General features: G+C 46.3%; 1 protein-coding gene across 5 annotated transcripts in view; it reads left to right on the plus strand.

The window, feature by feature from the left end:
• The window catches only part of Osbpl2 (oxysterol binding protein like 2), a 44,098-nt gene that overhangs the window by 16,785 nt on the left and 10,724 nt on the right, over positions 1 to 16,589 (plus strand). For 3 of the 5 annotated variants that reach the window (XM_052184512.1, XM_052184513.1, XM_052184514.1), the window contains 8 exons: positions 1,748 to 1,881; positions 3,102 to 3,243; positions 5,928 to 6,003; positions 9,832 to 9,966; positions 10,453 to 10,550; positions 13,369 to 13,551; positions 15,164 to 15,271; positions 15,949 to 16,038. In XM_052184512.1, coding sequence (XP_052040472.1) covers positions 1,845 to 1,881; positions 3,102 to 3,243; positions 5,928 to 6,003; positions 9,832 to 9,966; positions 10,453 to 10,550; positions 13,369 to 13,551; positions 15,164 to 15,271; positions 15,949 to 16,038 — 869 coding nt within the window. In that variant the 5' untranslated portion in view covers positions 1,748 to 1,844. Of the gene's footprint in view, positions 1 to 1,747; positions 1,882 to 3,101; positions 3,244 to 5,476; positions 5,606 to 5,927; positions 6,004 to 9,831; positions 9,967 to 10,452; positions 10,551 to 13,368; positions 13,552 to 15,163; positions 15,272 to 15,948; positions 16,039 to 16,589 lie in introns of those variants that run through there. The other 2 variants (XM_052184516.1, XM_052184515.1) reach the window with 2 other exon arrangements.

Below are 16,589 nucleotides of genomic sequence, written 5' to 3' on the forward strand. Positions count from 1 at the left end.
CTCTTTCCCTTACATTTTGTGTGTGGGTGAGTGCTGTGACACGCATAGATGTCTCGGATGATAGATTGTGGGGTTGTTTCTCTCTCTACTGTGGTTCCAGGAGTTAAGTTCAGCCTAAACTTGGTAGCAGGCACTCTTACCTGCTGAGCTTACTTTATTTATTTATTTATTTATTTATTTATTTATTTATTTATTTATTATTGTTTGTTTGGTTTTTTTGATTTGGTTTTTTTGAGACAGGGTTTCTCTGTATAGCCCTGGCTGTCCTGGAACTCATTCTGTAGACCATACTGGCCTCGAACTCAGAAATCCGCTTGCCTCTGCCTCCCAGAGTGCTGGGATTAAAGGCGTGCGCCACCACTGCCTGGCTCTTACTTTTTATTATGAGACAAAAATCTCACTAAATTTGCTCAAGCTGGCCCGAAACTCTATTTTTATTTTTGGGTAGCTGTATCTTATTTCTTTTATTGTTTTTGAATGTGTGTGTGCGCGATTGTAGAGTATATAGACTGATTCAGTCAGGGTCTTTCTCAGTTCTTCCACCTTATTCTTTGAGACAGGATCTCTTCATCAAACTCAGAACTTTCTAATTCTGAGAATCTAGTCAGATTGCTCCAGGGTTCCTACCTTCAAAGCTGTAGTTACAGGCACACTGCCTTGACATGCTACATATGTGGGCTCTGGGTATCTGAACTCCAGTCTGCTTGCTTGTGTGCTAATCACTGAGCAGTCTCTCTGATCCTAGGCCTTGAATTGTCCCCCCCCCCCCATTTATTTATTTTGTGTTTTGTTTATCTATTCTTATTTCTTTACTCTGTGTGTGGGGGAGAGCAGCGGGTAGGAATGTACAAGGACTGAGAGGCCAGCCTCCAAGAGGCAGTGTCAGGTTTTCCCCTCCATATCAATACTGAGCTGTCTTTCATCTTTATATGTGGTGTGCATGCATCTTTTGATTCATGCTGCTCGAAGAATGAATTTGTTTTTATTCACTTTTTTTCATTACTTAGACATGAGGAGATCAATATTTTCTTTTTCTTTTCTTTCTTTTTTCCTTGAGACAGGGTTTCTCTGTATAGCCCTGGCTGTCCTGGAACTCACTCTGTAGATCAGGCTGGCCTCTAACTCAGAAATCTGCCTGCCTTTGCCTCCCAAGGACTGTGATTAAAGGCGTGCACTACCACTGCCTGACTGAGATCAGTTGAGATCAATTTTTTCTTTTCTTTTTCTTCCTCCTCTTCTTCTTGTTTTCTTCCTCTTCCTCCTCCTCCTCCTCCTCTTCTTCTTCTCCTTTTCCTTCTCCTCCTCCTCCTCTTCCTCCTTCCTTTTCCTCTTCCTCCTCCTCTTCTTCCTCTTCCTCTTTTGAGATAGGGTTTCATGATGTAATCTTGGCTGACTAGCAACTCCCTTTGTAGACCAGATAGACCTACAGAAATCCACTGTCTCTGCTTGGGGAGTGCTAGGATTAAAGGCATGTGCCAGTGCACCTGGCCCTTATGGAGATCAATTAGATCAATTTCAAATATGACTATTTGGCTGGGCATGGTAGCAATCCTTGCTCTTGAGTTGGAGACAGAAGGATGTTTGAATTCTAGGTTGGTCTACATGGCAAGGTTCAAGCCAGCCAGAGCTATAGAGTGAGATCCTGTCTCAAACAAAAGCCAAAATAGAAAAATGGGAATTTACAGGTTGTTTCTAGACCATAGGCTTTATAGAAGTTGAGTTCATTCCAAAATATTTCTCCCCTCAGATTTCCAGGATCCACACAACTTCATCATAAATATACATCAGATATGATCCAGTAGGAGGACCAAACCCCAGAACAGTGACAGTCTTGTCACTGAAGGATGAACGGGGAGGAAGAATTCTTTGATGCCGTCACAGGTGAGCAACTATAAGAGACATGACCCAGAGACTGCATCTTGTGTAGGAATCTATGGGATGTGGAGTATGGGATTTGGCCTGGCTTAGCCAAAGGCCAGGAGTGTGTTAGATTAGACCTGATGTTAGTTTTCTTAGAAAGGCAATATGGCTTCTCTCATGAGGTGAACCTTGACTGGATCTTAAGAGACAGCATGAAAGGACAGTGTTGAGGGGTGGAGGGGGGCTCGATGCTTGGAAGAGCCTGGCTCTGTCTCTTGAGTGCTGGGATTAAAGGCGTGTACCACCACTTCCTGGCTAGTACTTCCATTCTTCTGGAATATCTGGGCATGGAGTGTCAGCCATTCACTGCTCAGTCCTGATTGCTGGCTGATCGCGTTTGTGGACCCTCCAAAGAAGACACTGAGCTCCTTGCCTTTTCCAAGGCTCAGTAAAATAATTTTCATTACTTCATGACTGAGACCCACTGATTCTGTTTCACATTGGTGTATGCCTATGAGTGGAGTGTGCTGTAGAATAGCCTCAGTAGCCCTACAGACAGGTAGGTATCCAGCCATATCTGAGAGGCCAAGCCTACCATGGAGAGACCTCAGATGCTTCCTCACCCACACAATCCTTACAAGTTCCCTCTTTGAGCTCCAGGACAGCCAGGGCTATACAGAGAAACCCTGTCTCGAAAAAACCAAATCAAAACAACAACAACAACAACAACAACAACAAAAAACCCAAGTTCCCTCTTAGCCAGGGACTTGGTGTAGCAGATACTACTCCAAACACCCCTGAGTAAGTTTTTGAGTAAGTTTGTCTTGATATTCCCTGAAGATGGCTTCAGCCTTATTGATGTTGAGGTGATCTCTGCCATCTTAGCAGATCTCAGAGGAGTGCAAAAGGGTTGCTCCCACACAGACCCTCTGTGTCCTGACACTGAGGTAGGCCATCCTTTTACTGAGTTGGGAACAAATGATTATTCTGTTCCCTTGGGGATGGTAGCACATGATCTAGGCACTTAGGAGGCAGAGACTGATGGGTCATTGTGAGTTCAAGGTCAGACTGATCTACATAAAGCTTTCCAGGCGAGACAGTAGTAAGGTCCTGCCTCAAAAAACAAAACCAAACAAAAGGTTTATACATTTTTAGGCTTCTGTTTGTATAGTTAGTCTTGAAGTAGGCTTCTACATCTCCCAAGTCTGGAAAAGGTGACTATTTTTGCTTCTTTGTTGCAGGCTTTGATTCTGATAATTCTACGGGGGAATTTTCAGAGACAAATAAAATTAGTGGGATGATTGACTTGGATACCAGCAAAAGTACTAGGAGTGGGAAAAATGGGGAGAGACCACCACAAGAGAATGGAATTCAGAAGCACAGGTATGCTGTCTTACATACATTATATCAAGGATCACACCTATATGTCCTATAAAGTATTCCCTTACGTCTCATGAATTGGACTGAAGCACCTCCAGTTCCAAGGCAACTCCTCCCTCAGTCTAGCCACCAGATGTCCTATGAGACTTGATGCCTGTCTACTGGGGCATGGAGATCAGTGAAGGGCAGTGTTTGACCATAAATCCCTTTCCATGAAGTGATAGTGCTGTCCCAGGATAGCCCACAGCCTGTACATAGCATGATCCACAGCTCCTGTTTACTGACCCACAGACCCACCTGCCACTCCACAGGCACCAGATTAATCCTGTTGTTCCTTCTGTGTATTGCTGAGATATGCTTGACTGCTGGGCTAGCGGGACTAGTGACAGTTCTCTTATACCTTCTACATCTCACTGAGAAATAGTGACCACGCTGGCCCTGTAGGGACTGTCAGGGTTTGATTCGTTCCTGGGGCAAAACCATGTACATTTGTGTACCTAGTCTACATGGTCATCACAAGCTTCTCAATCTCAGGAAAAGCGCCCATGGGATACAGGCATCTTGCTTATATTCTAAAAGATGTTTTTGGCCTCAGTGGCCTCAGTGGACCTTCAGCCTCACTGCAAGGCCTACTTGTCTTCAGGGCAGGCTCCCTCTGCCCAAGGTGCTTAGCCTGCTTAGTGGGCACAGGAGGACCTCACGTGGGCTGTGAGGCCTGTGTAAGGAGCTTGTTCACCCTACCTCACCAGCTCCCTCCAGGTGCACATCACCTTGTGACCAGATATCAGCAGCGAGTGTGGGACCACTGCCTCATTCTGTTCCCCTCATCTGATTCTGCGTCACATGTGCCACCTTCCCTCATTCTTCTTCCTAAGCAGTGATACTTATCACACTGTTTGTGTCACCCCTGTTCTCTGCCTAAAGCTCCGGTAGCAGGGACTCATTCCTGTCCTCTCACTCCCGTCCTAAGCAGTTCTGAGTAGTGCTCCATTTGCTCACAGATCTTGGGCCTTGATCTACATGGTCACTGTTGAAGTGAGGACACACAGCTCCTTATCCTATACTCAGACCTGTCTTCATTCACTCTCCTGGCTCTGCCTCCCCTAGAACCTCTTATCCTGAGTTCTGCATCTAGACCTGTGTATACCAAAGATCCTCCATACCGCTGTCGTAGCCTGGAGCCTTGCCATCTCCTCCATGTCTTTTCTCCTGTTGACCCTTCCCATCTTCATGCAATGGTTGGATATTAGTTATTTCCTATTGCTGTGATAAACACAACCACAACCAAATACATCCTTGTGATTGGCAATGAAAGGGTTTGTTTCGCTTGCAGGTTACAGTCTATCATCAGAGAAGCCATGGCAGGAACTGAAGCAGAGACCATGGAGGAATGCTTCTTAACTGTTTTGCTCTGATGGCTTGCTCAGTTTGCTTTTTCCCCCCAGAGCTGAGGACCAAACCCAGGGTCTTGTGCTTGCTAGGCAAGCACTCCACCACTGAGCAAAATACCAACCCCTCAGTTTGCTCTTTTATGTAGCCCATGGCCATCTGCTAAGGAGTGGTGCTGCCTTCAGCTTCACAGTGGGCTCTGCCCCTCCACATCCATTATTCAAGAAAATGCCTTATGGACTTGCCTATAAGCAATCTGATAGAGGTATTTTTCTCAAGAGGTTCTTCTTCCCAGATAATCCTAAGTTTTGTCAAGTTGACAAAAACTAGCACAGGGTGGATCCCTGGGGCCTGACCCTGACCCTTTTCAGAGATATAGATCCCTATTTCTTGTGGCTCTCACAGTTTGCCTTGTCCACAGCATTCCAGCTACCTTTGGCAGCCCTGGTATTCAGTGCTCAGTAAACATTAGATTTTTTTTCCTTTTCTGTTTTGTCTCAGAGCTTTTCTCACTCTTGTCTTGACTCAATGAGCCTTTTGTGAGGTCTTACCTGACAAGACCCCAGTTATTATTCTCCCAGGATCAAAATGTCTAGTCAGGGTTCTCCAGTTCTACTTCAGAGAAGTGTAATTGGGAATTCCATAAGAAAAACTAGGTTGTTCTCTAAGGGCCCAGAGCAGTCATGTGTATCTGAGGGCTCATTCTATTATGTCTTCTCTGCACTCCTATGATGGGCCACATTCCTTCCTACAAGCTAGGCAGATCTCTACTGAGGCTTCTTCCCACACATGGAGACAGTGCTTACTACAGCCCACAGTTTCTAAGGAAGCTCTAATCTTTCCCCAGGTAGCCAGAGCAGGAATTGAAGCTGAAGTGCTTGCCCTTATTGGGTGAATGATGTACCTCGGGAAGCTCTTAACCCATCTCACTCCTGTAGTCTCAGCTCTGCCCTCCGTCTGAGGCCGGGCAGAAGAAGTAAGCAGAGGGATTCCCGTCTCTTCATCAGCCTTGCCCTGAGCTCATGGAAGGACAGCAGTGGCCTGGCAACAGCAGGGTTGGGTCAAGACTCCAAGGCCACCACGACCAATAACCATTCCTAGGAGGACTTAAAGCAGTGGTGCAGAAACCCTGTAGTGTCAGCTGTGACCTCACTTCTCTCCCAGCATGCCATTGTCTAGAGACTGATGCTTCCGTCTCAAGCCAAGATGATGACATTGAGCAGTCCTGTGAGAAATATGTCCTACCCCTACATACTCCATTAGATAATAAATTGCTGTTGCTCTCAAATTCCTCACAGGACAGCCCTTCCTGCTCCTATGTTCACCAGAAGTGACTTCAGCGTGTGGAGTATCCTGAAGAAATGCATTGGCTTGGTGAGTGCAGATAAGTCATGTGAAGCATGGAGTTTAGATATTCCCATGAGATTTATAGTGTTGGTATCTAAGAAAATATATGCTACATAATGATCATGAAATCACGGTAACAAGGCAGGAAAGGAACACGCCTAAGGGGAAGGGAAACAGCAGAATGGCAGTTTTATAGTTAAGCAGTTAAGCATGCAGGAGACATCCCATAAGGCCTTTCTCCTGGTGCTCTGAGATGTGCTCCTTGTTTGTGGCCTAAACACCTTCTGCATGAGAGCAGGTGGGACCCTAAACATACTCTAGGCTATAGATGTAGTGTCTAGTAGCCATAAACTTTCCATATGGTCTTAGAGTATTAGAGGCTAGTGTGCTCATATGGTGTCTGGCACATTTCATGCACAAACCAGCTACAAGAAACTCAAGTCCAAGAGTCCAGAAGTTCCTGTTGCCAAATTTCAGGTGTGTCTACCTGTGTTCTTTTAATGCCATCTTCCTTTTGTGATTACTTCTATACCGTATTCCCAGAGAAGCCACTTTCTTTCAGACTTTTATTTTAAATCACTGTAGATGGGTTGAAGGTAGGTAGATTGGTGTGGGGTTGGCATTGGAAAGCTGGAAGAAGTTATAATTAGAGGATCCTTTTTGGGTAGGATTACAGAAAAGCAGGGAACTCATTCAGAATTGCATAGTGTCCATATGTTTTCCTGGGGACATGACCTTACCTTAATTGCTTGACTGTGTATCCTTGTTGCAAAGTATTCTAGTTTTTTCATGAGCGATTGTACATGGGTCTAGGAGAACTGTGTAGGTTCATCAGTTTCTTTTTTTTTTTTTTTTTTTTTTTTTTTTTTGGTTTTTTTGGATTTGGTTTTTTTCGAGACAGGGTTTCTCTGTGTAGCCCTGGCTGTCCTGGAACTCACTCTGTAGACCAGGCTGGCCTCGAACGCAGAAATCCGCCTGCCTCTGCCTCCCAGAGTGCTGGGATTACAGGCATTCGCCACCCGCCCGGCCAGTTTCATTTTTTATGTTTACAGATTCCTTGTAGGATTTTATTTTAAAATATGAGTCCAAAGTAAAATTCATTTACTATATGTTAGTCTGTTTTCTGTTGCCTATGCCACAAGACCATAGACTGGCTAAACTATAAAGGAAAGAGGCTTATTCTATTTCCTGTGTCTGGAGTTACAAGTCCTAGGGCAGTGTCTGGTGATGACTTCAGTGCTGGCAGAGTCCTGAGGTAGCATTCGACATGCAGGGAAAGGCAGGGCAGGGCCATGGCCAGGTGTGTGTGTGGTGTGTGTGTGTGTGTGTGTGTGTTTTCCTTTTCCTATTGTTGTTGTTATTTGTTTACAGTTCTGGGAATTGAGTCCAGAGCCTCAGAAGCATTCCACCACTGAACTGTTTCACCAACCCTGCCCTGTTCCATTATTATTACTTACATTTATTTATGGTCAGAGGATGGGCTGCTGGAATTGATTCTCCCGTACAGTGTACCTGCTAAATATCTCACCAGCCCCTGCCCAGCCCTATCTTAGCTACCCTTGAGGCTCACTCCACCCAGTGATTTTACCTAATCCTAATGGCTTACCAGAAGATTGGCATTAGCACCATAGATGGATTAAGTGTCGTCCTCTTAATTGGAATACTCTGACCACATCCAGAACTGACAGTCATGCTCAGCTTCCTGTGCTTCTCTCTCCCCATAAGTAACTGTCACCCATCCTCATGGCATCTCCCTCCATGCCCCACACCCTGACTTATAGATGTTTGCTTCCATGCTTTCAGAGAGGCAATAGGCTTTTCTTTATCCCTCAGAAGCCAATATCTAAGTGATCTTATAACTACTTCAACCCCCTTTCTTGATTGTTTTTCAGTATAGTAGGATGATGTCCTGTTTAGATACTAGACCATTTCTGGCTTTTGGCTGACCAAAGCAGATCATAGTGACTAGCTCTGCATGTATAGTTGTTGAGATGGGTGTAGAGACATGGCATTGCTGAATCAAAGAGATGTGTTGGCCATGTCCACTTTGTAGGCTATAGTACTTACTATACCCAGCAGCAGACATGGAGCCTGGCCTATGGAACCCTGGCTGAGGGTTTGGAGCAGGTGAGCAGTGAGCATGCAAGGGCCTGGGCTCCCAGCTAGCCTCTCTCTTGCTGGAGGTCTTCTGTGTTTCTTTTTCTCTTCTCTTCTCTTCTCTTCTCTTCTCTTCTCTTCTCTTCTCTTCTCTTCTCTTCTCTTCTCTTCTCTTCTCTTCTCTTCTCTTCTCTTCTCTTCTTTCTTCCTTTCTTTCTTCCTTTCTTTCTTCCTTTCTTTCTTCCTTTCTTTCTTCCTTTCTTCCTTTCTTCCTTTCTTCCTTCCTTCCTTCCTTCCTTCCTTCCTTCCTTCCTTCCTTCCTTCCTTCCTTCCTTCTTTCCTTCCTTCCTTCATTCCTTTCTTTCTTTTCGAGACAGGGTTTCTCTGTATAGCCCTGGCTGTACTGGAACTCACTCTGTAGACCAGGCTGGCATCGAACTCAGAAATCCGCCTGCCTCTGCCTCCCAAGTGCTGGGATTACAGGCGTGCGCCACCACCGCCCAGCTGTCTTCTGTGTTTCTTTTGCCCACTGCTGACCTCTTTGACCGCTTGCACTGTAGGTTGTGGGCTCAGCTTCCCTTGCTTTTACAGGTATGTAACACACAGAAGGTATATGAAGCCTTGTCTTTTCTTACCTTTCTGCTATGGTGCATCCCTATATTCCCAGATGTCTCTCAGCTGGGTATGTAGTGTCTGAGAAGCCTGACTGACTTTGGCTCAGGATCTGTGAGTTCAGGCTTTTAGTAAACAAGGCCCTACCCTTTCCCAGAATGTTGTCTCATGGTCTTTCTGGTAATATGCTGACTGAGTATACTACCTCCCCCAGGGCACTCTATCAATCTCTAGTGACATTTAGGACTGGTGAGAGCAGAGGGGTCATTCTAGCTCTCAATATAGAAAGCCTGCAAATCATCCTAGAGCCAAAACTTGTAGTTTGTTCTTGTTCCTGGAGCACCTGAACCTACCCTGTTGTGACAGCTTCATTTTCTTCTGATAGTCCTTCTGTCTTCTCTGCTAATGCCTGTTTGGAAGCCCAGCATAGGAATGGCTCCTGAAGACCTTTGTCCTCCTCTATGCATGAGCTCTGTGGACAGGAGCTGCAGCCTCACCTCTGTCCCTTGGTGCTCTTTTACAGACCCTGAAATAGCTTCCAGGCAGCCACATTAGAAGGGCTTGCCTGCTAAGCACCAGCCAGGTACTTCCATGTTGTCCTGGAAGAGGCCATGGATGCTAAGGATACGTTTGTTTTGTTTTCTTTCCAGACAGGGTTTCTCTGTGTACCCCCTGGCTGCCCTGGAACTTACTCTATAGACCAGCTTGGCCTTTAATTCAGAGATCCTCCTGCCTCTGCCCTTCAAGTGCTGGGATCAAAGGCATGTGTTATTACTGCCTGCCCATCAAGGGCAAGTTGTAATACCGGGAAGCTTGGGGCTGATGCCATCTAGGGTGGATGAAGGGAGGGAAGTGGCTGTCTTGGAGCTCCTGTGATCACTCTGTCATTCAAATTGGGATTGGCTCCCCGGCGTGGGAGATAGAGAGCTGCCATGACTGCCACTCAGGAAGACATTCCAAGTTGGGTCAGGTGGAAACCAGGGCTCACAACAGATAGCTTGCCCAGGGAGTCTCTAAGACCTCCTCTGTATGGGAATATGAGGCCCTGAGAAGTGATCCTTACACGAGAGTAAAGTGGTATATTTGCATCTGGGGCATACCCTGAAGCCTCAGAAGCCCAACCAGATGTCTTCTGGCTTCTTCTAGGAGCTATCCAAGATCACAATGCCAATTGCCTTCAATGAGCCACTGAGCTTCCTGCAGCGGATTACAGAGTACATGGAGCATGTGTACCTTATTCACAAAGCCTCAAATCAGTCCCAGCCCCTGGAGAGGATGCAGGTGAGGACAGTCCCAGTGCTTTAACTATTTGACTGACTGACCCCATAGTTAGAGGGGCCCAGGTATTCTGCTTGGTGAGCTATCTGGAAGAATAGTATTCTCTTCAGGTATCTGACCAGTCTAAGAAGTCCCAGCTCTCAGCCTCATAGAGTTGATTTCCCCCTACTGTCTCATGTGTTCTTGTGCCTATGTGGGGGCGTTTACCTGTGAATCTGTGTGTGTACAGATGCATGGACATTGCTTCAGCATATGCAGGGTGTGCATCCTGGGGTGGAGAAAACATGTTGTTCCCTCTTTGAGTCCCTCCCTGTGACTTTGAGGAAGTAGTGGGTAATAATGGTGCTTCCTCAGAAGTTCTATAATCTTAAAAGGCATTGTTAGTCAGCGCTGTGGGCAGTGGCGTTAGCTGAGGGTGTGGATGCTCTGTGGGGGCAGCTTTGCTGTCTTGGCTGAAGCTGCTCTGACCCACCTTTGGATTGTTTGCAGTCTGTAGCTGCCTTTGCGGTCTCGGCTGTGGCTTCCCAGTGGGAGAGAACTGGCAAACCCTTTAACCCACTCTTGGGAGAGACATACGAGTTGATCAGGTAAGGAGAGTTGACAATGAATCTTTTGCAGAAGGGCTCTTGGATGAACAAGAAGAGCTCAGTTTTCTCTTCAGCATTGATTCCTCAGATTAGGATAGATGCTTGGAGTTAGAAACTACTGAAGTATTTGGAATGCTGTGGGTAAGAAGGTATTCACACACGTGGAATGCTGTGTTACTGTATGTGAGGGATAGAACCCTGGTACTACATGAAGAACCCTGGGCATAGAATCTTAGTACAGTGGGCTCAAGGATAGAGGCCATGCTGTTGACTACTGGTGGTGTATGTGCATTACATGGCAGAGATGTGGGGGGGTCACTAGTTTAAGTGGAATCAGAACTAATGAGTAGGACTGTGCTAGTTGTAGAAGCACTTTGATGAGAGTGCAATAACCAAAGAGAGGAGAGACTGCCCAAATCACTGTTCATTCCATGCCTGTGTCGCAGGGTCTTAGGAAAGAGCTAGCCTCACCGTGATGCCTAGTCTGTGAGTGAGTGTTTGCTTAAATCCCTCTGAGTGGTTTCTTCTGGGTGGTGTCATGCCTATTGGAACCCTGTAGCGTGAGGTTGGCAGTGTGGGATGGCTGGGGCAGACAGTGGCCAGTGCTCATGCACATGAGCTGTGTGTACCCTCCATCCTCATCCTGGGACCTGGCAGATCTTTGAGCCTAGTTCATATGGATTGTGGTGAGCCTCTAGACGGCTGGGCTGGGAAATTGGTGCTACCTACTTTGCCTACTCTGGGTCTCCTGCAGTTATGCAGAAAACTGTCTTGGAAATGCTGCCATGGTAAACACTCCTAGTCACATGTCACAGACTCTGGTGAAGTTTTGCCTTAGCCTTGCCTGAGCCTCTAAGAGAGACGAGTCACTGAATTTGCGCAGTTCCTAGTGGGCCCATTTGTGCTCTTCAGGGTCATTCTTAGTCGGCCACACTGTGACCTATTCTGTGCCGCGTGTGTGACTGGTATAGTGTGCTTATGCCTCAGGAATGCAGAGAACAACAGTGTAGTTTAGTAAGGAGATCTTTTCTGATGGGGGAAGGAAGTAACTAGAAGGATTTAGATGAGGTATTCTCATTGGCTGGCATCATGATTATTTGCCATAGGCTGTGGAGCTGCAGGCAGGAGAGCCAGCACCTGCCATCCTGCTCTGAGATCTTTTCTGTAGAGAGGAGTTCTGCCATGACAGTCTGCCACTGCCCTGGAACCAGGGTCAGCTGGTAATCTGTGGAATTCATTAAATGGAGCCTGTTGGTGTTTTAGCCATCATAGTTTTCTGTATAGACCTGGAAGAAGAAAACAGATACATCCTACCAAAGAAAAGTAGTATCAGGATCTTAGTAGATTTTCTTGTGTGTGAGGTATTAATTGATGACTTTTGTATTGTATCATAAACATTTTCCTTAGCTAGGAATAGTGGTACATGCCTTTAATATCAGCACTCAAGAGGCAGAGGCAGGCTGATCTCTCTTAGTTCAAGAGCAAGTTCTGTAGTTCAAGAACTACAGAGAGAGTTCCAGGACAGCCAGGGCTACACAGAGAAACCCTGTCTCAAAAACCAAAAAGAAAAAGAAGGGGAAAAAAAAGAAGAGGAGGAGAAAGAGTAGAAGGAGAACATTTCTGGGTGATTTACAAAAAAAAAAAAAAAAAAAAAAAAAACCCAAACAAAAAAACCCAAACCCTGTGTGAGTTAGGCTTGGTGGCTCATACCTCTAAATTCTAGCACTAGAGCTGGCTTAGGCAGGATTACAAGCTCCAGGCCAGCTCGGGTTACAAAGTACAAACCTGTCTCAACAAAAAGGAAAGCAGCAGCAGCTGTGTGGATTGGAGAGACTAGGAATAGCTCAAGGCGTGAGGCATGGAATCAGACTGCAGTTTAGCCTGACTGGGGATTTAATTCAGAGAGCCTGAGCTGAAGTTTCAGAGGCCGCCAGGAAAACTTCCTCACAACACATTCCTCTCCAGGCCTCCCTGTTGGTATCTCCACACTGAGCTTCCCTGACATGAAGTGGCCCTACTCCACTGTACTGCACAGACCATGCTGTGTACGCCGTCTTTCATCCTTCATATCCCTCTTGAACAGCTAAAAATACACTTGCTTTTCTTAGACAAGTATTCATTTTGTAGATTACATACCTTGGCAGGCAACCTTTTAAAATCTAATTTTTCAACTTTCCTTCCTCTGTAATGATTGGGAATTCTGATTCCAGCTAAGTTAGTAATTATGTGGTTTAGCTTTTATAATTCCTAATGACTACAACTGTAGGTGTATTCATAGTTCCGGAACAATTAAAAACTGACATTTTTATTGAATAAGGGAGTCTGCTAAAATCCTATTTCCTGGCCAGGAATATTCTGGGATCTAAGACATATCATCATAGAAGCCTTGGGAGCCTGTACAGAAGACTGGGCAGGAACACCTGTTTGTAGGCTTGAGTCCCTTGGGCTTGCTGGCATTTAGGAGTCCTTGGTGTTGAGGCTAGTCTGCATCTGAGGCCTACCTGGCTGATGGCTGAAAGGTTGAGGTACTAATCGGATGAGCAGTAGGACAGACAGAGGCTCCCTCCCAGGAGAGCTTGTGTGGTAGTAGACAGGTGTACTCCAGAGTGATGGTACATAGCCAGATGTGCCATCTGAGAGGCAGTTGCTGGGTGTTTCTGCTTCCTGTCACAGCTGGAGGCTTCTGGGCCCAGATCTTATATCAGTGTCTGGGGGAGGGCAAGCCATGCCAACTGGTGGGTAAGCGGATGGATGACCCTTTGCTGTGGCTATCATTAATGTGGCTTTTTCTCTTCCCCTTTTCTGTTTGTGGATCTAGGGAAGACTTAGGGTTCAGATTTATATCTGAGCAGGTCAGTCACCACCCTCCTATTAGTGCATTTTATTCAGAAGGTCTCAATCAAGACTTCATGTTCCATGGTTCCATCTATCCAAAGCTGAAGTTCTGGGGCAAGAGTGTGGAGGCTGAGCCCCGGGGGACCATCACACTGGAGCTGCTCAAGTGAGTGACAGGCACAGGCAAGGGCCAGCATGCCCCGCACTGACTGGGAGGGCATTATGACTTCCATTTCTCAGAGGGCTTCCTTCTGGGGAGATCCCGACCTTGTGTGGGCTGAGAGCCTTTCTGCCAGCGGCACTTCTGCTAGGCTTCCTGGTGGGGAGAGTTCCTGTGTCCACTGAGGTGAATGAGTCACATCCACCCACACTGATTGGAGCTGCTCACCTTAACCATCAGCCACTGCATTGTGACAACGCCAAACCAACTGCTTAGTTAGCACTTTCCCTCTAGGCCATGCCTAAGACAGGCTGGCTCTAGGCCAGCAGGAATTTCACTCTCTGCCATAGACTCCCTCTTCAAGGCTGTTCAGAGTCGGGGACTCTCCTTCCTTAGGCAGAGGAACCCAAAGCTAGCTACCCTGTAGCCACATATACCTGCTTTCTGATGCTCACACAGGTGTGTGTGTTTGTACACACAGAGTTGAGTGCCTGTATGTGAGGACCACCAGAGGTCCCTCTTAGAGACTGTCCAGCCCAGCTGCCATCAGAGAGACTCAGTCAGGAGCAAGTGGTTAGCATATGCTAGTGCTTGAAACCTGTTGCAGTCCCCAAAGCCCAGGGTTTCACTTGCTGCTGTGATTCTCTAATATGAGCCTGTCGTGAGGGAGTATCTGTGTAGATTTGATCTCCACTGGCCAATCGACAGATAGTTTTAAGAACCTAGGAGCAAGCTGGGTGTAGTTGAACACTTCAGTTCTAGCCCTGGGGAGGGGGGGGGGACCAAGGCAGGTGGATCACTCTGAGTTTGAGGCCATGCCTGGTCGACATAGTGAACTCCAGGGTAATCAAACTACATAGTGAGACCCTGTCTCAAAAACCCGACAAACACTAAGAACCTATGGGCTGTCCCTGAACAACTTTCCAGGACCACAGAGCAGGCTCCTGAGGGAAGCTCCTGTGGTGGGCACTCCAGTGCTTGACCTGTGTCCTGATAGTCTGTGCTGTGGGAGTTGAGATGGGCAGAATTGGAAAGCTGAAAATGTGTTTGAGAAACATGTTTGAGCTCTACCTGGGCCACTGGAGAGATTGCAGATATTTTTCCTCAGCCATTCTCTGTCAAGATGTTTTTGCTCTTCTTACTTAAGCTTCTCTGATGCAGCCTCCCATAGGCACAGGTCTATGGGCCACTGCATTTACCCTGGGAGTTTTTTCCTTGGGGCAGGGTCATTTCAAAGGATGGGTAGTGTTTCTTGTTGTTGACCACAGCAGTCCTCTCCTGCACTTCCCACATCCAGGCTGGGGCTCAGGACTGATTTTCTAGAGCACCTTTCCTCTTGGCTGCTTCCCAGGAGAACTGCCTCTCTTTTGTTTTAGTCTTCCTTTATTGCTTATTAACTTGTCTTGACATTTAGGTAGAAAGCTTTGTTGATGCTACAAAGGAAAGGAGAAATAAATTTCAGATGCACACTAACTAAATCGCCTGCACTGGAAAGACTTCAAAGCACTGTCTTTCTCCCAGGAATTTATGGTCTGGTTTTGCCTGGTCATGGCCTTCTGGGTCGCCCAAGTTCTGAGCTTCATCTTCCTGACTTTTTTGTTTATGTGTGTTTTCACAGACATAATGAAGCCTATACCTGGACCAACCCTACCTGCTGTGTGCACAATGTCATCCTTGGGCAGCTATGGATAGAGCAGTATGGGATAGTGGAGATCCTAAATCACAGGTAACAGTCCATCTGTGTGTGTAGGGTGGTGATTCTGGGCCATAGATGACAGGCCAGGTTGTCCATGGAAAGGCAGGCCAGATGAGCTGACGGATGTGAAGGGAGCTGTCTGTCTGCACTCCTCCTGTCTAGATTTCTAGCCCTGCATTCCTGTCCCTCAGCTTGAGTCCTTCCTGTGGTGCATTGTGTCTGACTAGATTTAGTTCTGTCTAGTATGGAGATAATCAGAAATGCCCCGTATTGATTGATTGTTTTTTTTTTTTTCATTACCATTGTCAATTTCTTTGAAAATGTAAAGTGCACCAAAGAAGTATCAGTGCTAGGTGAAGTGTAGTGACCATGCCCGGGTATTAGTCAGGGCCCAGGCTACAGCTGAAGCTCATGGCTCACTGACTTTGCTTGTGGACACCTTAGTGATAATATAATTTATAAATCATAAAATTCACCCATTTTCTAAATGGGCCTTGAAGCGATATTTTAGTAAACTACCCAGTTGTGCTAACAGTCACACATGTCCATTACAGAGCCCTTCTGTCACTGAGCAAAGGCTCCTTGTGATGTTAACTACCACTCATGACCTTTCCTAGATGGCTGACCCTTCCTTCTCTTTACCCTGTAGCCTGGTTGGCTGTCTAGACATTTCACATAGTAATTAATGCCTGTGTTTGTTCCAACAGAACTGGAGATAAGTGTATACTTCACTTCAAGCCTTGTGGATTGTTTGGGAAGGAACTTCACAGAGTAGAAGGGTACATTCAAGATAAAAAGTAGGTCTACTCATTGATCCCCACTGCTGTGGGTACACACCGAGAGTGCCTCGATGTGCCTAGTGTCCTTGAGGTGCCTAGATGTGGCTGTACAGTGATGTCTGTTCAGGGTGGAAGAGATAAGTGTGGAGTGTGACCTCTGGTGATAGGAGAGGAGTTTGTCCCCTCTGAAGGAAGAAGAGAGGTGACCTTTAAAAATAGACATTTTTACTCAGGGATAATGTGGCCTTTTTCCTTTCCATTTATTTTGTTTCTGAGCTGGCCTTGCTATGCAGTGCAGGCTGGCATCAATCTCACAGTCCTGTATCTACCTCCTAAATGCTGGGTTATGGCCTGACTCACCTGCCCGGCTCTAGTGCTGCAGTCTTACAAACAGAACTGAGGGGCAAACCTTGCCCAGGAGTCTTCCTCCCTGCAGATACCAACTTCATATATGTATCAGTAAAGCATATGGGCACCCATTGTTCATGTCTCTGCATTATTCCATGCTATAAGCCAGGGCTTTCTGCAGATTTTTATGTAGAAAATAGCCAGTAGTATTTTGACATATT

Source organism: Apodemus sylvaticus, chromosome 5, assembly GCF_947179515.1.
Source record: "Apodemus sylvaticus chromosome 5, mApoSyl1.1, whole genome shotgun sequence".
NCBI lineage: Eukaryota > Metazoa > Chordata > Mammalia > Rodentia > Muridae > Apodemus > Apodemus sylvaticus.